Source organism: Lycium barbarum, chromosome 6, assembly GCF_019175385.1.
Source record: "Lycium barbarum isolate Lr01 chromosome 6, ASM1917538v2, whole genome shotgun sequence".
Taxonomy (NCBI): domain Eukaryota; kingdom Viridiplantae; phylum Streptophyta; class Magnoliopsida; order Solanales; family Solanaceae; genus Lycium; species Lycium barbarum.
Genome location: NC_083342.1, coordinates 102,977,470 through 103,001,000, shown reverse-complemented (window position 1 = coordinate 103,001,000; position 23,531 = coordinate 102,977,470). Strand labels below are relative to the sequence as shown.

At 35.7% G+C, this 23,531-nt stretch overlaps 3 protein-coding genes across 9 annotated transcripts; 1 reads left to right on the top strand and 2 right to left on the bottom strand.

The window, feature by feature from the left end:
• Positions 1-694: 694 nt before the first annotated feature.
• LOC132645137 (uncharacterized) lies at positions 695-3,915 on the bottom strand. Of its 5 annotated transcripts, none has more exons than XM_060361924.1 (3): positions 3,752-3,915; positions 2,422-2,732; positions 695-1,266 (listed from the first exon to the last, which is right to left on the bottom strand). In XM_060361924.1, exon 2 carries the CDS (start codon positions 2,718-2,720, stop codon positions 2,439-2,441), a length of 282 nt encoding a protein of 93 aa, XP_060217907.1. In that variant the 5' UTR covers positions 2,721-2,732; positions 3,752-3,915; the 3' UTR covers positions 695-1,266; positions 2,422-2,438. The 5 variants fall into 5 exon arrangements, with proteins under 5 accessions (XP_060217907.1, XP_060217905.1, XP_060217904.1 ...); XM_060361922.1 differs by lacking the exon at positions 3,752-3,915 and adding an exon at positions 3,496-3,693 and having other exon boundaries at positions 695-2,024; XM_060361921.1 differs by lacking the exon at positions 3,752-3,915 and adding an exon at positions 3,496-3,692 and having other exon boundaries at positions 695-1,868.
• A 577-nt stretch (positions 3,916-4,492) lies between these two features.
• Positions 4,493-7,435, top strand: LOC132645135 (BTB/POZ domain-containing protein At5g17580). Of its 3 annotated transcripts, XR_009584008.1 has the most exons (4): positions 4,493-4,831; positions 4,976-5,095; positions 5,247-5,316; positions 5,696-7,435. XR_009584008.1 is itself a non-coding variant. In XM_060361917.1 (2 exons), the coding sequence occupies exon 2, from the start codon at positions 5,475-5,477 to the stop codon at positions 6,120-6,122; it is 648 nt and encodes a 215-aa protein (XP_060217900.1). In that variant the 5' UTR covers positions 4,854-5,095; positions 5,247-5,474; the 3' UTR covers positions 6,123-7,435. The 3 variants fall into 3 exon arrangements, 1 of the variants encoding a protein (XP_060217900.1); XR_009584007.1 differs by having other exon boundaries at positions 5,247-7,435; XM_060361917.1 differs by lacking the exon at positions 4,493-4,831 and having other exon boundaries at positions 4,854-5,095; positions 5,247-7,435.
• Positions 7,436-7,879: 444 nt separating this feature from the next.
• On the bottom strand, positions 7,880-13,045 carry LOC132645136 (DNA-directed RNA polymerases II, IV and V subunit 8B-like). The gene is made up of 5 exons (XM_060361918.1): positions 12,889-13,045; positions 10,872-10,976; positions 9,089-9,252; positions 8,354-8,442; positions 7,880-8,260 (listed from the first exon to the last, which is right to left on the bottom strand). The coding sequence occupies exons 2-5, from the start codon at positions 10,942-10,944 to the stop codon at positions 8,143-8,145; spliced, it is 444 nt and encodes a 147-aa protein (XP_060217901.1). The 5' UTR covers positions 10,945-10,976; positions 12,889-13,045; the 3' UTR covers positions 7,880-8,142.
• Positions 13,046-23,531: the final 10,486 nt, after the last annotated feature.

Sequence of the window (23,531 nt, the reverse complement as noted above, 5' to 3'; positions counted from 1 at the left end):
CTTTCAGATCTTCGATTTGTGATGAACACCAACAAATTTCAGATGTATCTTGGATTGGAAAGCTTTGGAGCTAAGGAGAGAGATCGTCACTGTATTTTCCTCTGAAATCCCAACCTAGAAGAACAGCTGAAATTGTTGTGGTTGAGAGACAAAGGACAGAGATTGAAACAGCGACTTATTGATTGAATAGTGGCGTTCAGAGAAGGGACTCTCAGTTGAAATATACTGATTTGTAAAACTCGCCGGAGGGGCCTCTACTACTGGGTAAAACAGAAACCAGATCTGTTTTACTTTTGCTTCTCTTTCTCTTGTTAAATCAAAAAAACGTGAAACGCTGATGTCAAAAGTTTGAGCCTTCTACCAGATCTGTTTTACTTTTGCTTCTCTTTCTGAAAAATTAATGCCTCTATAGTAGGATGAGATTGTATTGAAGAAAAATAAGTGACCTGGAACTTTCAGACCCTCAAATTATTGCATGTCTTTTGGTATGTTAGACATTTTCTGGACAGTGGCATAGTATGTTCTTGCATTCAAAAGGACTTCCATCATGTTCTCAACCATACTAGCTTCTTTATTTTGTCGGACATTTCTTTAGCATATAAAGAGATTTTACAGGTTGAGTAAAAAATCGTCCCTTTCTCTTTTGGGTGTTTTTAAACACTTTTTCTAAAGGCTATAAGCTTAAAAGCAGGCATTTTCCAGAAACCATTGCGTCTATTTATACGAAATAATCCATTTTTACATCAGAAAACAGTTGAGCAAAGTGTCAACCAAAGCAAAGGTCAAAAACCAAGTACTAACCTTTGAATGCACATAAAACACATCTGTTTGACAGCACAGAACAGAGAACGATCAAGTTACAGGAGAACAGTACAAGTACTAATAATTCTCAGGTCTCAACTCCAACCCCACCCACCAAATTGATGCATGATTATATGAGGTTTCTCTTATTTTATCATATCTAAACATCTGTAGAAAAACAAGGAATGTCATTCTCTATCTCTGTAATTCAGCTTGTATTGAGAGGACCAAAATTGATACTGTAAAAAATTCAGATGCACACTGCTATCCTCGTGTGAATAGTCTGCAGCAGGATAATGTCATATATCGTCTACCTCCATCAATGGTCAACCATGTACCTCTACTTAATTTACAGGATGCTAAAGCCTCTTTGGACATACTCCGTGACTCGTCTTGCACAAGAGAGATCTTCAATAAAGACTTCTAAGTTGCAAGTACTAGATATCAATTTGAGCTGCTTCACACCTGTTCGAACATGTCAGTATTTGGAAGTCTAAGGACAAGATGCAACTAGTAGGAAAATAAATCATGTACATGTGCCCCGAAAGAATTGTTACTGTCGTTTTATTAGAGTTGTACACAAGAATACTTTCACATGGGACTCTCAGTTCATAATTCAGGAAAGTGTTATTACTTTTTTTTTTTTTTTGATGACATGGGAACCCGCAGCCGCTACCCTTCGGGTGCGCACAAGGTAAGCCCAGCTCCTGTGCAATAGCTTGCAAAGAAATAGGAAGATAATTACGGGAAAGTTGCCAGAAACTACAAAGTATGAGAAATGCAGAAGCTGAAGTTATTGAAATGCATAAAATCTTCAATATAAGCTTGGGATCTTGTCTGTAATTGGAATTTCAAGTGTAGCTAGTTCTCAACAAGTAGTTGATCATCTTATCAATGTTCTTCAAATGTGCTAAATTTTGTTCATCATATACTTTAAAGTTTAACTGATGCAAACACCGTGACCAAAGTGTAGGAACTTTCAAAATGGACAGTTTATGTGATTGCCACAGGACCGCCCCTAGGTTCAAAGAGAAGCAGCTCCAAGCCTCCCACTATAACAGCTTTGCCTGAACAAAATAACGGCAACATGCTTATAGCAACCTCCAAGTGTAAACAAAATAGACTAGTTGATCAAGAGAGCGCAAAACAAAATTTTAGTGCAGTTGATCCATCTTCACAGTTCACAAAAGTTCACGTCCAAAGCAGCTGACAGCATATCCATTCTATCAAGCAAATGAAGGCATTAGGTGATTAAAATTGAGAATAAGTTTGAAGTTCGTTCACTCCTTGTTTCCTCTCTCTACCTTCGGCTTCTGAACCACTAATGAGCTCTATCTGGCATTTTATAGAATGGGATTATCTTGTGTTTAGTAGCTACCAGTTAAATAGAAATTCTTGTCCAGTCCTTAAGTATTTACCTTAGACATCTATGAGTTATCTATCTCGTTCTCTTCATCAGAATGATGTTTTGTTTATTTCATCATTTGATGGGGAAAAGAACAACTGCACAAGAAAGAAAAACTAACACACTTCAAGTTCAGCTGAATGAAACAGTACGCTTTATATGCATAAAGGGAAGTAAGAACATGCGAAAGATCCTTCAACAAAATTTGCACTCACAAGAAAATTGTCCGAACTTATTGATAAACTTGAATGTGCTTTGGGATTTCGCCTTTTCTTAAAAGGGAAAGAGAGTATTCGCCAGCATCAATAAGATCTTGAATGTTATGAAGAGATTGCTCCTCGGAACCCAACATGAACATGGCACGGACCTCAGCTTTCTTTTGAAGTCTAGCTGCAAAGCTCAATGGCAAAGAAGGTGAGTTAAGGCTCCTCAAGATTTGCCTATACAAAGACAAAACTCTTCCTCTATTCTTTGCCAAGTCTTCTGCTGTAGCCCATATCAACCCTCGTGTCATTTTGCCGCACACCTTGAGTTTAAGAATAAAGAAAAGGTTAAAAATGTGCGACAATTTTGTAACTCTAAGAGTTCTAATTATTTTGGAGCCGCCGTGTGTTGGGTCACCTAATTCATTTTACTCTTTTTTAAGTAAGTAATAAATAAAAAAGAAAAAAGAAAAAGAAAAAGAGAATCCCTTAGAATGACTCCTAAAGTCTACTAACTTGAGATTCTAAGGTCAGGAAGTTCATTTAACCCGAGGGGAAGATGTTAGACATCCCTCGAGTTCCATGTAAAACACGGTTACCTGTCTAATCTAATTATTTCCCTAAGTCTAGTAAAGGCATTTAAAAGGAAACAAGAAAATAGTTGATGAGCAGATGAATCAGATAAATAAGAGAAACTAAAATATTACAGACCCAAATGAATTACATTGCTGAGGAAAAACAAATACTAAATGAACAAAATTGAGGCTTTCTTGTTATAATCATGACCAATTGTACTAAAAAAGAATCGGTTAGTACATTAAAGGATAACTTAAACACTATAAACAGCTCGCCTCTTTTCATATTGCATACCATAATTCATAAACTAAAATCTAAGAAAAGTTTGGCCAAACCTACTAACCGATTTGAAAATCTAGCCACAAATTATAAAACTTTTGGTTTCACCAATATTGAAATTTATAGTAATTCAAATACTTCCTATGAATGAAACAAAATGCAGCATAATCACAGTTTATTTTGGTCAAAAACAAAAATTGAGCAAGCAATTAAGAGTAATTCAATTATTACCAAAGAATGAAACAAAATGCAGTATACCCACAGTTTATATTTGTCCATTTTATTCAATCAAATAATGAAGTATCTAATGATTGAAGGACACAAATTGGTTTAGGAATATCATCAAACAGTTTGCAGGCAGTAGTCAATGCTAATGTTAAAACTAGAAACTTTTCCATATATACCTTCAAAAATTGGATACCCACCACTAGTAATTTGTCTATATAAAATTAAAAAAAAAAAAAAAAAAAATCCAAGAACAGCTTACCTCTTGCTTCAATAGTTACTGGCAATTTGGTTGAAGTTTAGAGCTCTACTGTAATTGTTGTAAAGTTAATGGGCAAGTGTTTATTTATTTTTGTGTGCAGCCAAAGTTTTGAAAAGTACACTTTTTACCAGTATTTTGATCTAAAAGTCTAATTCTCTCCCAGATTTAGGCCAAATACATCAATGGCCCATTAAACTTGACACCATTTCTTTTACAGACCCTAACTTTTAGATTTGACATATTGGACACTTCATGTTGTTATACTTTTGTCTTTTAAGTTAAACGCATACTATTTGATTGTTCTAGACAAATCGAAACAAGTGACTGATCAGGGTCGCTTTTAGTGTGGCAAATACAAAATAATGAGAAATATTTAGGTCTAAAAAAATTTAGTTTTATAAAAATTTCTTTGTGTATTATTACTTAATAATGATAGTACTGCGTAAAGTGAAACAAATGGAGTATTACTTACAAGTATAACTTATTAAAAGATATTTCCATGATAAATTTGGTGGGATTTTTAATTTTTCCTTTTTTTAAAATGTAATGTTCTACTGAGAAATCAAGCAATAATCAAATTTTCCTAAACCAAAAGTTATCTTTCACCATAAAAGAAAATTGACTTATTAATAGAAATATTAGAGTAAAAGAAAATTCTCCCTTTTCCTAATTAGTATTTATTTGTATCTGGTGTTTATACTTAAATTAAACAATTTAGTAGGAGTGAACCAGAAAAGTTTGGGTAGAGCCGAATTTAATTATTGGCTAGGTAAGCGTCCAGAATAAGAAGAGTAGTTTTTTGGAGGCCTCAAGCAATGGAAAATGAAAAATCGCTGAGGAACAGCTTGAACTAAGAGGAAGTGAAGTAATACTTCGCCATCACATCTTTTTGACATCCATTTTCTGGGAAATTTTACAGTGAAAAGAACTCAAAACTTTTGTACTAAATTCTCCTCTAGATCGTTTAAAGAAAAATGACATATCTCCCAAGCAAACAAGTATATCTAACTTCCATGTATAGATAAGGACAGCAGATAGACATATGGCTGGATGCACCAGAAGAAGCATATAATAATCCATGTATGATTATTCACCGTATAGTAATCCTAGTTCGTAATCTTTGCATAGCTACAACGTGAACTAAACGACCCCTTAACATTGTTTTAAAGACATAAAGGAGTTCCTACCTGTATGAAGGAGGGCTTATTGCTATGTATTTTGCAGGTTGATCCTGATTCCCACATATTAATGCTGGAAGGCCCTAAAATTTGATCTCTTGATGAGTTGGAAACAACAAAGATATGATAAAATGGCCACAGGGAAAAGCATAGGATCTCCATCCAGGTAAAAGTGTATATACTGAGTTAAATAATCATTCTGAGTCTTGTTCTAACTCATTAAACTTGTCTTTTAATAGTTTTCTTTTACTTTTACTTATTTCACTTATTAAACCTCTTAATCTTGTTTTTTGTTTCTTATTTCCCTTTCTTTTCAGGAAACCAATGCCTGGTTCATTGTCAGACGTCCAGCTCCACATTTGTGGAGTACCATTCTCCTTGAATAGGGTAAGAATTGCTATCATCCTCCAACACTAAAATCTTCTACTGTAAGTGCATGTTATTCCTGTGTCGTGTAAGACACCAAGGGGATGGTTGGGAGCCCTCCGCCCTTTTTTTGTCTTTTCTGAGTGATAAGGAGAGAAAAAAAATTGGGTCAAAAGAAAATGCCATCGGGGGCCCCTATGTTGCTCGGACTCTTCAAAAATGTCAATTGGTGCGTGTTGGATCCTCCAAAAGTAATACATTTTTGCAGGATCCGATACGGGTGCGGCAACATTTTTGAAGAGTTGGGCCCAATCAGAGTACTTCCGATACAGATGCTTACAAAAAAGAAAAAAGAAGTTGTCCATAGACTCTTAATATGTCATGCCCTCAATTATTTCAGCTTTCCTAAGAAGCTGGTTTGTGTTGAACTTTTGGCTGCAAGATCTGCAAAGCTAGCTGCATTGCTGAAAGAGAATCCTGAAGATGATCTTTCTCATTTGCTAGGAGACATTCCCACTGATTCTCAAACTTTTGAGCTTGTAGCAAGGTTCTGCTATGGCTCTGACATAAACCTGTCACCTGAAAATGTTATTAAAGTCCTTTGCCTTGCTCACTATCTTGGAATGTCCGAGATTCACAGCACCAACAACCTCGTGAAGAAGGCTTGTTTCTATTTTCAAAATAATATCCTTCCTAGCTGGAACAAGTGTATTAAAGCCCTCAAATCTGCAGAAACCATTCTTCAACAAGCCGCGGATCTTTCCCTGGTTGATGCCTGTGCAGAGTCCATTATCACCAAAGTACTGCATGATCCAGGTCTTCTTTGAGAACCGATTAGGAATGTAACAATAACGGATGATGATAGTGAGAACGATGAAAATTCGTATAAGCCAAATGTGAGGAGGAGGCTCTTTGTTCTTGATTGGAAATCAGAGGACTTGACACTACTTTCCATTGCTCTCTACGAGCCTATTATTCGTGCAATGGTTCATCGGAAAGTCCCTCTGGAATATGTGGTATCATCTCTGTTTCAATATCTCAACAAATGGGTTTTTCCGGGCACTAAAGGAGAAGATCCATCAACTTATGAGATGAATTCTCAGAGAGAGATCATTGAGGCAGTGGAGAGTGTTGCCTCAAGAAAGGGGGCTGATCCCGTGTTCTTTTCTCTCTCAAATGCTGCAATCCGCGATAATCTTGGAAGCTAATACTGACTGCAAGAGTGGATTGTAAATTAGAATAGGAAAGCAACTAGACCAGTCAACTTTCAAGGACCTCTTAATACCTGCACAAGGATATGCAAAAGAAGAGCAATATGATACTGGAAGTGTGAAAAGGATATTGAAGAATTTCTACGGCAATTACCCAAGCACGGATACATCAGGCCTAATCTTGGTAGCAGAACTTGTTGATGACTTCTTGGCTGAGGTTTCTAGTGACATAGATTTGAAGTTGAACACGTTCTTAGAACTACCAGAGTTATTACAAGCAGCATCAGGAGGAACTAATAGAAATCTGATGGAATGTATAGAGCAATTGATATATACTTAGACAAGCACAGATATCTAACTGACTGGGAAAGGGAGGAAGTTTGCAGGGTGTTGGAATGCAGCAAAATGTCGCCTGAAGCTTGTGAGCATGCTTCACAGAACGAAAAGCTACCAGTTCGAGTAATGGTACAGATTTTATTTTCTGTGCAGTTGAAGTTGAAGGATACTGTGGCCAAGAGAATACAGGGGGTCTCTGATAACCGATTGTTGAAGCTGGAAGAAGACCAGGAAGATGCAAGGGGGACAACCAGCAGTGAAGAGGAAATGATTAAAGCAGAGATGGAAAAGATGGGAAGCAAGGTACTGGAGCTGGAGAAAGAATGTGATTTGATGAGAAGGGAAATTCAGAGAGGTAGTTACCAGCACAAGATTCAAAAGGGGAAAACAAGCATGTGGAAAGAAATGAAAGAGGAAGCTTGGTTGTATGACTAACATGTATGAGACAAATTGCCATGTGAAGAAGAAAAAGTTCATCCAAGATAGAAGATATCTTCTTCTCTTTTATCCAAGATAGAAGTCTGTGCTTTCATGTTTACATTTTATGCCAAGTGATAGGGACAAACTGAATAATTAAGTTTAAATTTACATTCTTTTTGGATTTTTTTTTTTTTTTTTTTTTTTTGAAACTGGTAACTAAATGGTTAATAATGTAATTCTCTTTGGAAATTAAGAGTAGTTTGATGCTCTAAATTCCCTCAGTCCAACCGACTTCACTTAAAATAACAGAAGAGGTTGGTAGGTCTATGCTTAATTCATTTCCATGAAGAAACACGAATTTTAGCATCAACACGCATTTTAGAACGTAAAGACGAATTTTCCTTCCAGATGCAAAGCAAATAAATCAACCAATTTTCAGTTCTAAGTGTCTAACTGGGCACACACTTGCATATTCTTTGGTGTGGTGCAAGAAAAAACTGTCACATGGAAGGCCTACAACCATATTTTATAGGACAAGTGCAAGCAACCTGTTCATTGCAACAAAGCCAAAATGACAGTACAACAAACAGTTATCTTCAGATGTGATGCATACTTGATAATACAACCAACTTGTCCATTGCAACAAAGCCAAAATGGATAACATAAGTGCGTTCACAAAGATCTGTTTTCTAGCAAACACTTCCAAATCAAACATTTTTGCAAAAGAACAGAGTCAATACATCTTAATTAAGTTCAGAACTATACATAATTTCACCAACAAAGATGCAGTTCAACAGCATAGGTTTCATTTTGATAGGGAAAATCTTGCAAACAAAGCCTCTGCTCCCATCGCAGGATTCAAGAGCAACAACGAATGGAGTCACTTCACCATCTTCCTCAAAAGAAGAAAGAGCTTCTGATCAAGCTTAAACTTCTGCGCCTTGACAGGATCACTTTTAAGCATCAGCTGAAGTCCTCCGAAGGAGACATAAACCACTCTGCCAAGAGGGAAAAGGAAAATGAACAAATCATTTTTTTTTTTCTAGAAATTAAACTAATGCATTGAAGAAATGGGACGAGCAAGTACATACACTTTTTTGTCAGGTCCTGATGTATCCATTGAGACCTTATATACTAGCCCATGCACGATGTATTCAAATTTGTCAGCAAGAGATTTTCCCTGCAATTGAAGAAAGTTAATTCATAGCCATAGTATAGGACAATCTAAATTTGGCGGCCACACCTCCCAACCTACACATCAATGTTGCCAAAAAGCCTTGGAGTAGTAAATGAAAACGAAGTGGTTGCTTTGTTTCCATAAATACCTTTACTTCAATTTGGAGATTATCAAATAAATGAAAAATAAAAGGGAAACCTACCCAAGAATTGACAGGCCATAAGGGGTAGTCTGGATAACGGATAACCAACAACTGGACCATAATCAACAAGTTCCACTCCAAACAAGATTTGTGGACTTACCAAGCAGCCTACTAAAATCTTAAAAAAGGGCAGCCCGGTGCACTAAGTTCCCGGTATGCGTGGGGCCCGGGAAGGCTGCACCACAAGGGTCTATTGTACGCAATCATACCCTGCATTTTTGCAAAAGGTTGTTTCCACGGCTTGAACCAGTGATCTCCTAGTCACATGGCCAGCAACTTTACCAGTTACGCCAAGGCTCCCCTTCAGCCTACTAAAATCTTATAAAAGATAAATCTAACGTATCAGGAGAGAAGATTACAATATTTCTTTTAATCATCAAATGGACCTTGCAAGACAATTAAAGAGGAAGATGCACTAATATTCAAATAAGTAAAAGGAGCAAATACCTCAGGAGGATAGGGATAGCTAGTAACAGCTGACCCATCCATACTCAGCGTCGTTGATATAACCATCCTATACAACTCTTTTCGCTGCATAGGGTATAGTTCTGAGTTGATATCTAGCAGGATCGATGTCTCACCATCATTACTTTCTGCTTCTATGCGAGAAACTAAAGAAATTGACAGAGACTTTAGTCCAAAAATCAATGATAGAGAAATGGAAATGCAACAGCAGAACATCAGTAAAGTTGATAATGATAATAATTTTGCCTCCCCACACATCTATTGTCACTCCCAAAACAAAATCAGAACAAACATACTACTGTACCCAGCAAAATACACAGGTAGTTCTCATCTACGTCAAGAGAACTTGGTGTAGGATATAGAAACCACAGCAAATCCAAATAAAAATAATTATACAGCCAATGTTGATTTTGAGAAAGATCTTTACATGGAACTGAGTGACATTCCTTTTTTGAGATGGAAAACTGAACGACATTCTAACATTATTATTATTTTCTAGTTTGAACAAAGAGACAGGCAAAAGAAATGCATGAGTGTAATTTGATTGAGTAGTGTCAGCTAGAGCTTAAGCTCAGTTGGCAAGATTTTTCTTTTTGTCTTTTTCTAACAAGTCCAAGTGAAGAAGATTTCGGGGAGATTTTTCCTGCAACTGACTTAGAAACTCTATCATTTATGCAGTCACCAATTACTAACTGTAACGAGATAAGAGTTTTTTTAGCTAGAGCTTAAGCACAGTTGGTAAGATTTTCTTTTAGCACGTCCAAGTTGGGAAGATATTTACTGCAACAGAAATATAAAATCTAGCATCTCTGCAGTCAATAATTCCTAAAAGACTGCACACTTTCATTTTTTGATAAAGTAAATTTTTTGATAAAGAAAGACTGCACACTTTCATTCTGATCTACCTCTTAAATCTTGCATACGAAACCATTTTTTGCCAATAAAATATTACTTAATCATCAAGTAGAAGGTTAGGCTGACAGGTTTTAGTAACCGGGCTCTCCTTAATCAAAATATACTTGGCATTCTCATTCTACTCCTCACAGCATATCCCTAACATATAACACTTCCTCGAGGGAAAGAATATGAGATTGATTCATGATACCTATAGATCTAAGTCACCATTCCATCTATTGGTAATGAATGTTCTTTAAGAGTGTCCATGAAGTATGAATGGGGCTACATGGCATCTAGATGAGTATATTTTTAATAGGTAAAGTAAATTTTATTAAAAGAGTTTTTTTATCAAGAAAATTTTATTAAAAGAGTACCACGGAGATACTATAAAATACAAGCAAAGAAGGCTATAAGATAGCTGCTACATCTTAATCTGCAGCATATCTTGAAAATCCAAGTATTGACACAAGCTAACTATCATGCTATCCTTACACCAAAAGTATAGGTTCTGCAAACATCTAGATGAGTATTTCTTTACAGTATAGCCACAGAAGTGTAAAATAAATATATTAGGTCCTTATTTTATCCACACAAAAGAAATAAAAAAGAAGTGATAATTCCATAGCCGAAGATTCTCTAACATGCTTTTGAAATATTGACTGTACAGGAGATATCAAAACATCAATCTTTTCCTATTTATTTCCTCTCATCCCACATATTCCTTTTCCAGGAAAAAAAATGTGAGCTCGGAGAAGAATAAAGGAAGATAGAACAGAGGGAGCCCCTGGAGACCAACAATGGTAATACCGTCTCTTAAAAGCATTGCATGTAGTATCAATATCATATGGAGTCAATAAAACAGGTATACCTTTGTCATACTTTTTGCCATCAGCATCCACCTTTCGAATCTTAATAATTTCGTCAAAGTGGAACGCATCCATTTTCAGAGGTAAGCTTCCCGAGACAACGTCACCTAATCGCAGAAGGAAAAGAATCCAAAGGAGGGTCATGATCAGTGATAATCATACATGTCTAATCTTTGTCGATTAGGTGACAGATAAATTGACTTCTGTAGTAAATAATTTTATCGGATGTCCCCAACAAAATTGACTAATCTTTTATCCATTAGGCAAGAGATAATAGACTTCTGCAGTGAATAATTTTACGAGAAAAAAAAAGAAAAAAGACAAGAAGTCAGCAACATCCTAAAACTGATCCAGATTAAAAAATGCCTAAATTTGGATGTCTTTCCAAAGGCAAAGGCCAAACCAGTGTATAAATCATTATATCCACTATATTATCTCGTTTAGTATAGAATATCTAAAGGGACTAACATCCAACCTCTCAACACTATTCCCTGGAAACAAACAGCAGACGTTGACCAATTTTAACAAGTTTTTCTACTTCACATAAATCTAAGACTCTTAAGTGAGCAATACCCTATTAAAAACTGAACATCACACGAGGTGAAAAAGAAACACAGAATAAAGAAACAAGAGATTAGAATATCCAGCACAAGTATGTGTAATATTTAGAAATCCTGTAAACATAAGATCAGTACTCAAAGAAGAAAACAATCTTAAAATCCAACCTACCCGTCCTGAAGAAAGCATCCATACTATTCCTCTAAACCTAAATCAGCTGTACAAGAACAAGCACTAAGCCAACGAAAGCCCTTCCAGATTTTAATTTCTCCGAACCTTTTATCATGTTTGCAACTTTCCACTCTTCTCAAAATAAGGTTTGCAACTTTTCACCACTTCACTATAGTTTGCGAATTTGCCCACATGTTAAAACCTATTCCACGACCTTTTAGATTCTCCTGATATGGTGAACCACAGATGTCCCTTCCAACATCCCCCCCCCCCCCCCCCAAAAAAAAAAAAAAACCCAACCCAAACCCCTACAAGCGGTCCTTTCACCTTGCTCCTCTGGTGAACCCAACACCCAACCTTATGAATGGAGCTAAAGGGCTCTTACTGCTAGGCTATCCCTCCGTTGTCATTCCAAAACTTATTCCTATAAAATCTTTAAAAGCAATTGACCTAATAGCATACCAGTTTAACCGGACTATAAGAACTAAAAGGGAATTCAGTAAACTTCCAGTTCATCCAGTATCAAAAGCCCAACATTTAGTGATGAAGAAACTTTTTTAACACTTCTATATCAATCAAAACAAAAAAGACAGAAGAAACAGAAAGCTTATACACTTTCTCTAGCAGAGTAGCCAAACCAGCAAATTGGGAATTGTGATACGTATTTCATAAAATCGACAAATTAGTGAAAAACTATAAGCTCTTCTATAAAAAATTTAGTAACATTATTTGGTCCCAAGTCTCACCCGAGCTTGAGGAACATGCGATTCCCATAATTCTTCTTTAGTAATTGTAACAACTTAAGCATTACAAATACACTCAGTTTCAAGAAAAACATCAACTATGATAGAAAGAAGCCTTAACATATAGCAAGCATATCTATTAAAGTATTACATTTTAGGTCAGCAAAACTCATTCTAGTATTACAAACTCATAATGATTGACCTCTTAGGTAACCTCGAATTATAACTTTATTTCTTCCCAAGTTCCAAAACATGCTAACACACTTATAAAATAACAAGTAAACCCCAATCTCAAACTAATTGGGTCATTTATATGAAACCTAAATATTCACCACTTGCATTCCATATTGTGAGAATTCATCACAAATTAACAAACTCTGTGCCGTGAAATTAACTAAACCCCATTATTAACAGACCAAAAGAATTACTAAAGTTGGACAAGTGATGGCAAAAAAGGAAAGACAACTAACAGACATAGATAATCACCACTATATAGTCCCAAGGGAATTAACTAGTCTTGCAGTGGAGGAAAAAGAGAGGAACCAACCTGCTCAATTCGGAGATAACTAGGTTTGGCGAACCAGGGAGAGGGTTTAAGAGGGACTTGGCGTTACAGGGTTTTCACTCCCTTCCTTTTAACTTTATTTATGCACTCGTACACTAAAAGATTAAGAGCCTCTTTGGATGATGGGCTTAAAAAAGACTAGCCCAACTTATTGTTTTTGGCTTATAAGTTATTTTTAACTTATAAACTTCTTTAGATAAGTTAAACCAAACGGACCTAATTATTTTTTTGGGTTTATTTTAAGCACAAAATGGCTTATAAGCTGGTCAGTCAAACACTCAAAAAAACTGAAAACAGCTTATAAGTTGTTTTCAGCAACTTATAAGTCAATTCAAACTGGCTCTAATTGGGGTGTGTTTGGTATGACAGCAAAATGTTTTCCAGAAAGAAAATTTCTTATTTTTCCTTATTTGGTTTAGGGCATAGGAGTAGGCATGGTATGCGAAATATCAATTACCATACCGAAATCGAAATTTTTATACCACGGTTTCAATATTATGGTATTTGTTACGGTATTTGGTATGCATCTTTAAAAAGTTTGGTATTCTGTATGGTATTTGATATTCATAAAGAAAATACCGAAATACCAAATATCATACCTAAGTATATAATTATATATACAATTCATATGTCTTAGTATTATAATACTAACAAATATATAAACTAGTATTATTAGAAAACTAATTGTTTAAATGTTTAAACTTTTACTACGCTATCTTGACTTATGTGTCTTTTTTGTATAATTGATTTACGAAGGGGATTGCTTGTACTTTCTTTTGAATATTTTTATATGTGTAAGGTGTTTAGTACATAATAATTGAGACGTTTCTTAAGTAGCGGAAGTCATAATTCTCAACGATATGAGTATATGTAAGTCGAAGTCGGACAAACTATGGTACCGATTTACCGTACCGTAAAATACCGAACCATACCAAATTAATTTGGTGCGGTAATGGTATAGTATTTTAGAAACCGAAAATCAAAATTACCGTACCGAAGTTTCAAATACCGTACCATGTCCACCCCTAATTTGGTTGCACTAAGTATTTCTAGAAAATGTTTTTTTTTTATGAGAAAATGTTTTCCTCAAAAAAGGAAAAAATGGAGGTAGTTTTGAGGGAAAACTTTTTCCATCAATAAAAAGACAACAACAAAAAAATTCATGGGTACCCTATTTTGGGCGTGCTATTTACGTAATACACGCTTTATGTTTTTTTTTTTTTTTTTTGCATGAGTATCCATTGCGTCTTCTCACTTTTCTTGCTCAGGCGCACATGTCTGAAATTTCAATCCATTTTTACATGAAGTTCGTGTATATATGCATGACTGAAGTACGGGCATACTTGAAAAAAAAAAGTGTGTTAAATGGGTTTGTTAAATTGTGTTTTGACAAATCGATGATTGGGGTTTGTTCTTTATGATATATGAAACTTATGTTTCCAATCTGAGCTTTTAGAGTAGATTCAGGTGTTAGATTGTTGAAATTTGAAGAACAAATTATTATTTTTTGTTCAGGCGCACATGTATGAAGTTTCAGCCCCTTTTTACATGTAGTTCAATCATGTATGACTCAGGTGTAGACATACCTTAAAAAATTATTTTTGACAAAAAAATTCAGACATGCATAACTGAAATTTTAGCCTACTTTTACATGTATTTCAGTCATGTACGAGTGAAGGTGAGACATATATAAAAAAAATTCAGACATACATGACTGAAAGTTGAACCAATTTTATATGCACCTCAGCCAAAAATGGCCGAACTTTGCCTTGGGAAGCCATACCAAACATCGGGCGAAAACATTTCACAAGGCCACACTTTTCAAACATGAATATTTGAAGTTGCCAAGCTTCAGGCGCGAAGTGGGTACTCGTGCGGAAAAAAATATAAGACCTGTATTACTTAAATGGCGCAATCAAAATAGAGTATTTGTGCACGTTCCCCCACACTAACTCATCCCCGACCCGACCCGACCCGACCCGACCCGCCCCACACTATCCACGCACCCCACCTACACCCCCACTCTGCCTACCCTTGGCACTTACCTCCTACCCCTTGCACCTACTCCCTCCCCCTGCCTACTACCACTCTGCCTACCTAGTACCTATTCCCCCCCGCCCCTAATCTACCCCGCAACGTACCCCATACCCCCCTGCCTACCATCACCCTACTTACTTCGTATTCAAAAATCTCATAATGTTTTTCCTTGAATATATGCAAATGCTCTTAAAAGTGACATTTTTCAACTTGTGTACAAAACACAAAAAAATATGAGTAAAAAAGCCACTTATTTTTCGAAAAATATTTTCTTGATCCGTCATAGCAAACACATCTTCAAAGATAACTTTTTTTTTATAACACTATTTTTAGTACAATACCGTTTACAGGATTTTTCCCCTTTTCTCGTTTAAAGGATTTTTTTTTTTGAAGGAATGTTTGGTTACAATTGTGAGTTTGCTGATGCCTCAAACTAAAAAGGCCAAACCCATCGGCGGCTCCTTGTGGTCGTCAAGATTTTTTATTTGAACACCTCAAGTATTCCTTGTTCCATCTAGACACCTCTGGAGGGCCCCCGCTGTGTCATTTAAGCACTTTTTGCACAATCAGCCAAATATATAAAATGTGTGTAACACACTCACCGATAACGTGGCAAAATGACAAATTAAGTTAGGACATGTGGCATTTGATCAAATAATAATATTAAAAATAAATTTGAGAACAAAATTAATATTTGAAAAAAGAAAAGAAAAACTTATTTTCTAAACCCTCCCAACCAATCATATTATACACACACCTAAATAATTACAAAAAAGGGTTTTGACCAATTAAAAAAATATATTTAGCAGACCACCCCACCCCCACGCCCCAGCACCCTCGCGCCCTCTGCCGCCCACCTCCTATTAGAGTCCGGAACCAAAATGACCCCAAAAAAGTGTTTTTGAACCAAAATACCACAACAAAAACAAATGTTACAAATCTACCTTTAGCGCAGTAAAGCACTTAACTGTGACGGCACCGTCAAGTGCTTTAGCACAGTAATTTACTGCGCTGAAGGGTCCTTTTTTTTTTTTTTTTGCTTTTGGTTAACCCCTCTTTCATTACATTTTTTAACGTATTTACCATGGATTAATCATACTTCGAGACTCCGAAACTCCAATATTTTATATAGAACCCTACTTATTTTTGTGAGATTAATAAGGTAGGCTCAATACATCAAGGATGAAAAAATCTTCGGATTCCCATTTTAGTGGTTGAAAAGTGCTCGAACACCATTTTTGTTTGAAGGCTTGGTGTCATTAGCTTTAAGTTCTTTATGAATACTTAAAATTGTTCATTAATAATAAACCAAAACTAGTAAAAATACAATCATCAAAAAAAAAAAAAAAAAAAAAAAAACTTAAAATACATTCATCAATTCATGCCCTTGAGTTGATGAAAAACGAAACATACTAATATTCTTCAAAATAACAACATCATCATAAATTAAACTTAAAACTAAAATCACAACATTCTTAATCATCATCAGAATAGAAGTCCTCAATATCATCCTCAAAAAAATATTGGTAGTTTCTTAAGACACATCTTTTTTCAGTAGATGTTAGTTCTCTACCGGTTGATGATGCTTGTTCTTCGGCAACTTTAGCATGTAAAATCTACATCGTCTTGCTAGCATTCTGTTGTTTTCTTTTCTAATCCTTTGTACGGTAAGCTCGCAAGTTTCTGGACCTACTCGAGGCGTGGTTATGGAGGACCTTGTTGGGATTGGAGCGTTGAAATTTTTCAAGTCACGAACAAGATGTTCTGATTCGGCAAGCCGATGTGACCATTCTCAGCGTAAACCACAAAAATATTCTCGCGGATCTGAATATTTCACACTGCAGAAATCATCATTACGCTCTATAAGAAGGCGGGGATTTAGCTCGTTTAGTTTGAAATCACTGGTATCACTCAAAAAAACTGCTATGATTTGAACTCTCATCATCACTGCTATTTGGTTCTTTTGGAAGGAGTAAAGACCAGGCTGAGTTTCTACTACTTGACATTGAATACGTTATAGTCTAATAATAAAAGAAAATGCTACTTATATAGTTGCAAACCCCCATGTACTCCTAGTTGGGGGGGGGGGGGGGGTGATCTTTATGACCCTACCTACTTATTTTATATAAAAAAATATTAATCTTCATCGGACATCTCACAGTCCGAATCCCACTTGGATCTAAATCTTGTGCTACCATGTGTACCATATTCTACCTTAAGGTAACGTATTTGCATCCGATTGTTCTCTTCACGAAAACGGTTAAGAGCAAAATTAAACTCTTGTAGAGTTCCACGAGGCATTGTCATAGCACGTTTTTTTAGGCCTTTAAGCCCTACTGACGCAAACTTTTGCTCCAGTGCTGCAGCCTCCCTAACAAGCCAATTTCACTCCTCTGTCATCATATTGTTGTAACGTTGGTTGTATCTCTTGTTCGGGTTTTTCGAGTATTCAAAATCTTCACCCAATTCCCATGTCCTACCTATTGCATCGAATATGTTTTCTGGAGAGAACGATATAATACGACTAATATCTCTAAATTGGTCAAAAAATGACATAGAAAACTAAATTTTTTGTGGTTGGTAACTATTCGTCTAATTACGTTATATAACACTTGCTGCATGAAACCCAAAGTTTGATTCGAATTATGACGTTTTTTTGTGTGACAGCTGAGGTGAGAATAAGTGCAGTGGTATAGCGCAGTAAAATACTGCGTTATGTTAGAATAAAGCAGTAATTTATTGCGTTATACATATATAACACAGTGATTTACTGTGTTATTCTGTCATAACGTGGTATTTCACTGCGCTATACTGCCAGCCACTGACATAGTGCGATTCATTCATGCGTTATGTAACACTCCGTACTTAATTTGATTTGACGTAACACTGCAAGACACACTAATTGCATGCATGTTTTGGTTGAATATTCAAACTTCAAATCTTATTAATCGACTTGAATTCATGGCTAGAGCTCCTCGAGAAGCCCAAAATAGACCTCATCGCGAAGCCCCATCTAGAATTCAGGCTGAAGTCACTCAAGCGGAACCTACTTATGAACACAATTACCCTGACATGAGTACTTATGAAGGCATTTTGTCGAGTCAAATGCCTCTTGATAGTTTAAGTCACCAATTTGATGGGCAGTGGTAAATATTTATTTTTTACATTATTATTATTGTGTAGTGGCACTTGAATGCTACTAATGATGTCGATTATATTATTTAGGGGTTATACACCTGATATGGATCATATCAGATAGTCCTCTCAATCGGGATGGATGAATCAGGTTGGAACATCCTCAGCCTATCCAACTACTCAAAACGATGATCCTTCCTCAAGTTTCGGTGCAGTTGATTATTATCAGTACGTCTATTATTTTAACATCAATAGTATTATTTGATGTGTAGTAGTTAAAATACTCTACTTTCTTATATAGGGAGAATGTGGTGGTTGCACCAAATTATAGGCAAAGACCTGCTATGGATGGTCCAGATTATCTGAATTATATAGTGACATCATCGAGCGATAGTGAGGAAATACCTAATGCGGAGGAAAGTGATGAAGAAAGTGAGGATGAGCTTGTGGTTGGAACTAATTCTCAATATCAAGTAGAACTGTTGCAAGACATGACGAACAGTCTAGCACACTAGGAGGAACTGAATTCACAGCAACCATTTGAACAGCAAGAGTCGATCCCGGTTCAGCCGCAAAGCCAATTTCAACAGCAAGAGTCGACCCCGATTCAGTGGCATTCCGATGAGATCCCCTATCTTGATCATCTTCAAGATCGCCCAGATGCCTTTGTCTTTACTAGGGATGATAATCATATTCGGCGAAGTTTGTGGAAAGAGCCAGTGGATCTTTTAAAACAAAAGGCTCATATTGAAAAAGGCATGATTTTCAACTCGAAAAAATCATTGCAAAGGGTTGTTAAGATTTATTGCATCCAGGGGATGAGGGAGTTTAAAGTTGACGATTCCACACGAAAACTTTGGCTATTGGTCTGCAAGCGAAAATATCATCGCTGCGAGTGGATGTTCCGTGGTAAGGAAACTGCTGAAAAGATGTGGACTATTTTAAAGTTCTACACAAAGCACACTGTGATATGGGTGACCTCCCAGATGATCATTGCAATCTAGATACCAATATGATTGCTCGTGTGTTAGTTGGAAACATTGGAAAAAACCCAAGATATCCCCTTCGCCTAAGTTTATTTTATTTTTTATGTTAATATGATGTTCCTCGTTGCTATATGCTGATATTTCAACTTATTCAAGTTCCCTATTAAAGATCGTATTACAGCCGTCTTGAAAGTATATAGCAAAACTGTTAGTAAAAGGAAGGCGTATCTTGGGCATAGGCATGCACATGATATAGTATACGGCAATTGGGAGGGCTCTTTCAAGAAGTTGTCGAGATACATGGTGGCTCTACAACACTTCAATCATGGTACTGTTTTTGAATGGAAACTCAAATCGAAGCCTGGTGTTCCCGGTAATATTTTTGAGTTTGTGTTTTGGGCATTCAAACCATGCATTGATGGTTTTGCTCATTGTTGACCTGTAATATCAATAGATGGAACATTTGTGTACGAGGTATACGACATACTGCTGCTAATTACAGTTGGAATGGATGCAAAAGAGTTATATTCCCTCTATCTTTTGCAATTGCAACTAATGAGAGCATTAGTACGTGAGGTATGTCTTTGGACTACTTAAGGCAACACATTATTAAGGATCGCATGGGAATATGTGTGATCTCAGACAGAAATGCTGGCATATTGCATAATATGTTTAATTTGCAGGGATGGCAGCCACCTTTTGCCTACCATCATTATCGTTTAAAGCATTTGAAGGCAAACTTCCAAAAGGCATATCGAAGCCCAGCACTTTGCAATTGGATGTGGGCGGCTGCAACAGCGCATCAGGAGAAGAAGTTTGACCTACAGATGGACATTAATAGGCGGGCGAATGAGGAAGCCTTCCATTGGTTGAATGCAATTGATAAAGACAAATGGACATTACACCAGGATGAAGGTAGGCGATGGGGTATGCTAACAACAAACAGCTCTGAGTCATTCAATGGCTTGTTGAAATCTGCACGGGGATTACCTGTCACCGCAATGGTGAGAATGACTTTTAAGCAGGTTGTGGAGCGGTTCGTCAATAGATCAAAAGAGGCTAAAGCACATGCAACAGAAGGTCTAAGATGAATGCCAAAACCGTCAAAACTGTTCGAGTACCACAAATTTAACGCTCAGCAACATGACCGGATGGAGTACAACTCTACAGAACGCATATTTGAACTCACAACAAGTGTGCACTAAGGTAAAGGAGGTAACGTCCGCACAATTTGTGAGATTCCAAGAACATGCACATACGGCAAGTGGCAATCATATCACATGCCATGTTCTCATGTCTTCAAGTGTTTTATCGCAATGGGAAAGAACGCCTCCCCGTACATGGCTGAGGAATATACAGTTGAAAATTATGCAAAAACGTATGCTGGAAGATTCTACCCACTTGGTAGTGAGAGTTATTGGCCACCGGATCTATTTTCAATGGTTGCAAATAAAACATTTATCCATAAATTCAAAAAGAAATCATACTCCCATATTCATAATGAAATGGATGTTCCACCAGGGAGATACACTCGAAAATGCTCATTTTGCAATTATGTTGGTCATGATAAGCGCAAGTGTCCCTTACCGCATGGTGGTCAAACTACATCTCGCGGTGGAAGTACCTCTCGTGGTGGTAGATCTAGTGGTGGTGGAACATCTCACGGTGGTAGCACATCTAGCGGTGGTGGCGGAAGATCAACTCAAGAGCATTAATTGATGAATGTTTTTTAAGTTTTTTTCTTTCTTTGATGATTGTATTTTAAAAAGTTTGGGTTTGTTATTAATGAACAAGTTTAAGTATTTTCATATTGTTATGAATGATGCAATTTAATTATTATTGGTATGAATGTTGCAATTTTGACTAAAAAATAGTAAAAGAACTTAAAGCTAATGACACCAAGCCTTCAAACAAAAATGGCGTTCGAGCACTTTTCAACCATTAAAACGGCAATCTGAAGATTTTCTTATCCTTGATGTATTGAGCCTACCTTATTAATCGCATAAAAATAAGTAGGATTCTATATAAAATATTGAAGTTTCGGGGTCCCCAGGCATGATTAATCTATGGTCAAAGTATGTTAAAAAGTGTAATGAAAGAGGGTTAACCAAAAGAAAAAGAAAAAAAAACAAGGACCCACTGCGCTAAAGCACTTGACGGTATCGTCACAGTTAAGTGCTTTAGCGCAGTAATTTACTACGCCAAAGGTAGTTTTGTAACATTTTATTTTGTTAGAATATTTTGGTTCAAAAACACTTTTTTAGGGCTATTTTGGTTCCGGACGACTCCTATTACTTCGTCCTCAGAAAAAGCAAAGAAAGTCCCCACCACAAACACCATTTTTTCATTGCTCCAATGACCCATCTTCTTCTCCGTAAGAATATTTCCATACAGAGCACTAAATGAGAAATGAATTGACAGCATTGAATTAATCAATCTGAGAACGTTAAGAACAAAATCAATTACCCATTTGATTTTTTTAATCAACGTGGGAACATTAACGAGCTGTAGTTTCAGTACATTGAACTTAAGGTTCCGTATGAATCCTCCAATTAGTTATAACTTCAGTCGAAGAATCCAAATGAAGCAAATGTTGAAATGGAATTTTGGTAGATTGATTATTTGGTGTAGCAATGGATGGTGGTGGTGGAAATGGAAGCAATAAAGATAGTAACAAATTTGAGTCGGAAAATCCGACCTCCATTAAAGGAGTAAGTTTGGTGATGGTAGAGAAAAAGAATGAAGAAGAAGAAGAAATAAAAAGAAAAAATATGTTTTTTCGGCTTTTCAGGCGCGTGTTTTCTGTGAAAATCACGCAAGGTGTCAAGTCAGCAAAAAGTGTTTAAATGACACAATCAGACCCTAACACAGATATCTAAATGGAACAATATTTAGTTGAGATGTCTAAATGAAAAATCTTAAGGACCCTAAGGGCCCGATGGGTTTGGCCAATTAAAAATAAGAAGAAAGTGTAATAGTCAATAGAATAATAAATATAAAAGCAAAAACTAATAAAAGATGTTTCACATATTATTAATTAAACAAAAGTAAGGTTAAATCATTCTAATTGTGATATTTTATATTAATAACGAGTTAATAAAATTAAAAGAATTGGTAAAGAAATCAAAATAAGTGAAGTATGCATAATATCATAAAAATAGTGAGCACTAATTTAATTTTATATGAAATAATATAATGTGTAATAGCAAATAGCAAGCAGATAAGAGTATCTATAGCTAAAAATACTCTTAAATTTTGCAATGTATTTACAACAGTTCTTGTATTATTATTTATCGGATAATATTCTAGGCATTATTATCTAGCATGTAACAATCCTTACATTATTATTCACCTAAAATAATCCATTTATTATTGTAGTCATTGCATAACTAGATTATGAAGCAGGTGATCCCTTAATTATACTACTTATATCTTAAGGAGTGGTTTGATTGTTTGGAATAGTTAATTCATACATAAAATTTCAAATAAGATAATACAATGTTTAGTTGGATGCACAAGAAAAAAATAATCGTCGTGTAATGAAGAGGTTTGGCGGTATTAAATATTTAATACATTAAATTATATAGGAACCTATGTGACTTTTTACGCGAGATGGAACGTTAAAACAAATATGTGTTATAATGCGGGGTAGACAATAAATACTTACTCGCACGGGATGTTTACTCCAAATTAATTTACCTTATCATCATGATTTAATGTTTTAATAAAGTGAAAATATAAATTAATTATTCATGGTTATGCGATAAAAGATTTTATATACCGATCAGATGCATATCATGTATTTATTAATTTCGTATAAATATTATGTCCGGGTAAATTTTCTTATCTTTAAAGACAAAATTATCATTTTTAAAGTTAGGACATCTTAGTAGCTCAGTTGGTTGGCTAGCTGAATTTTCACCTTGTTGGTGAGGGTTCGATTCCTCACCTTGTAATACGTACCCTCCCCAACAAACTGAAAGTTCAGGTAACCAACCAACTAAGCAAATTTAGTAATTTATGTATGACAATTTTGTGTTATTAACGACCAACAAAGTAGTTGCTTCTCTCTATAAACTAGACGGCCTATGCCCGTGCTGCGCATGAGCCCAACACTTTAGATTATAGTGCATCTATGTATATGTAGTTGTCTTTGAATAGTGATTATATATATATATATATATATATATATATATATATATATATATATTGTGTTTAAAACATGATTAATATAACATTGTAGTTTATGCTCCGCATTTAAAATTTTATTATGTTAATGTTTGCTACGAATACAAAATCAGCAAATTTATTAATATTTTTTAAAAGAGAAGACTTGTTTAAAAGGAAACTATTTTCCTCTCTTTGAGATAAAACTATAGCAATATTTAAGCATACTTTCAATTTTAATTCAATTAATTTAAAGGTGTAAAATACTTATTATTTTTTATCAAATTTTGATTTGGATAA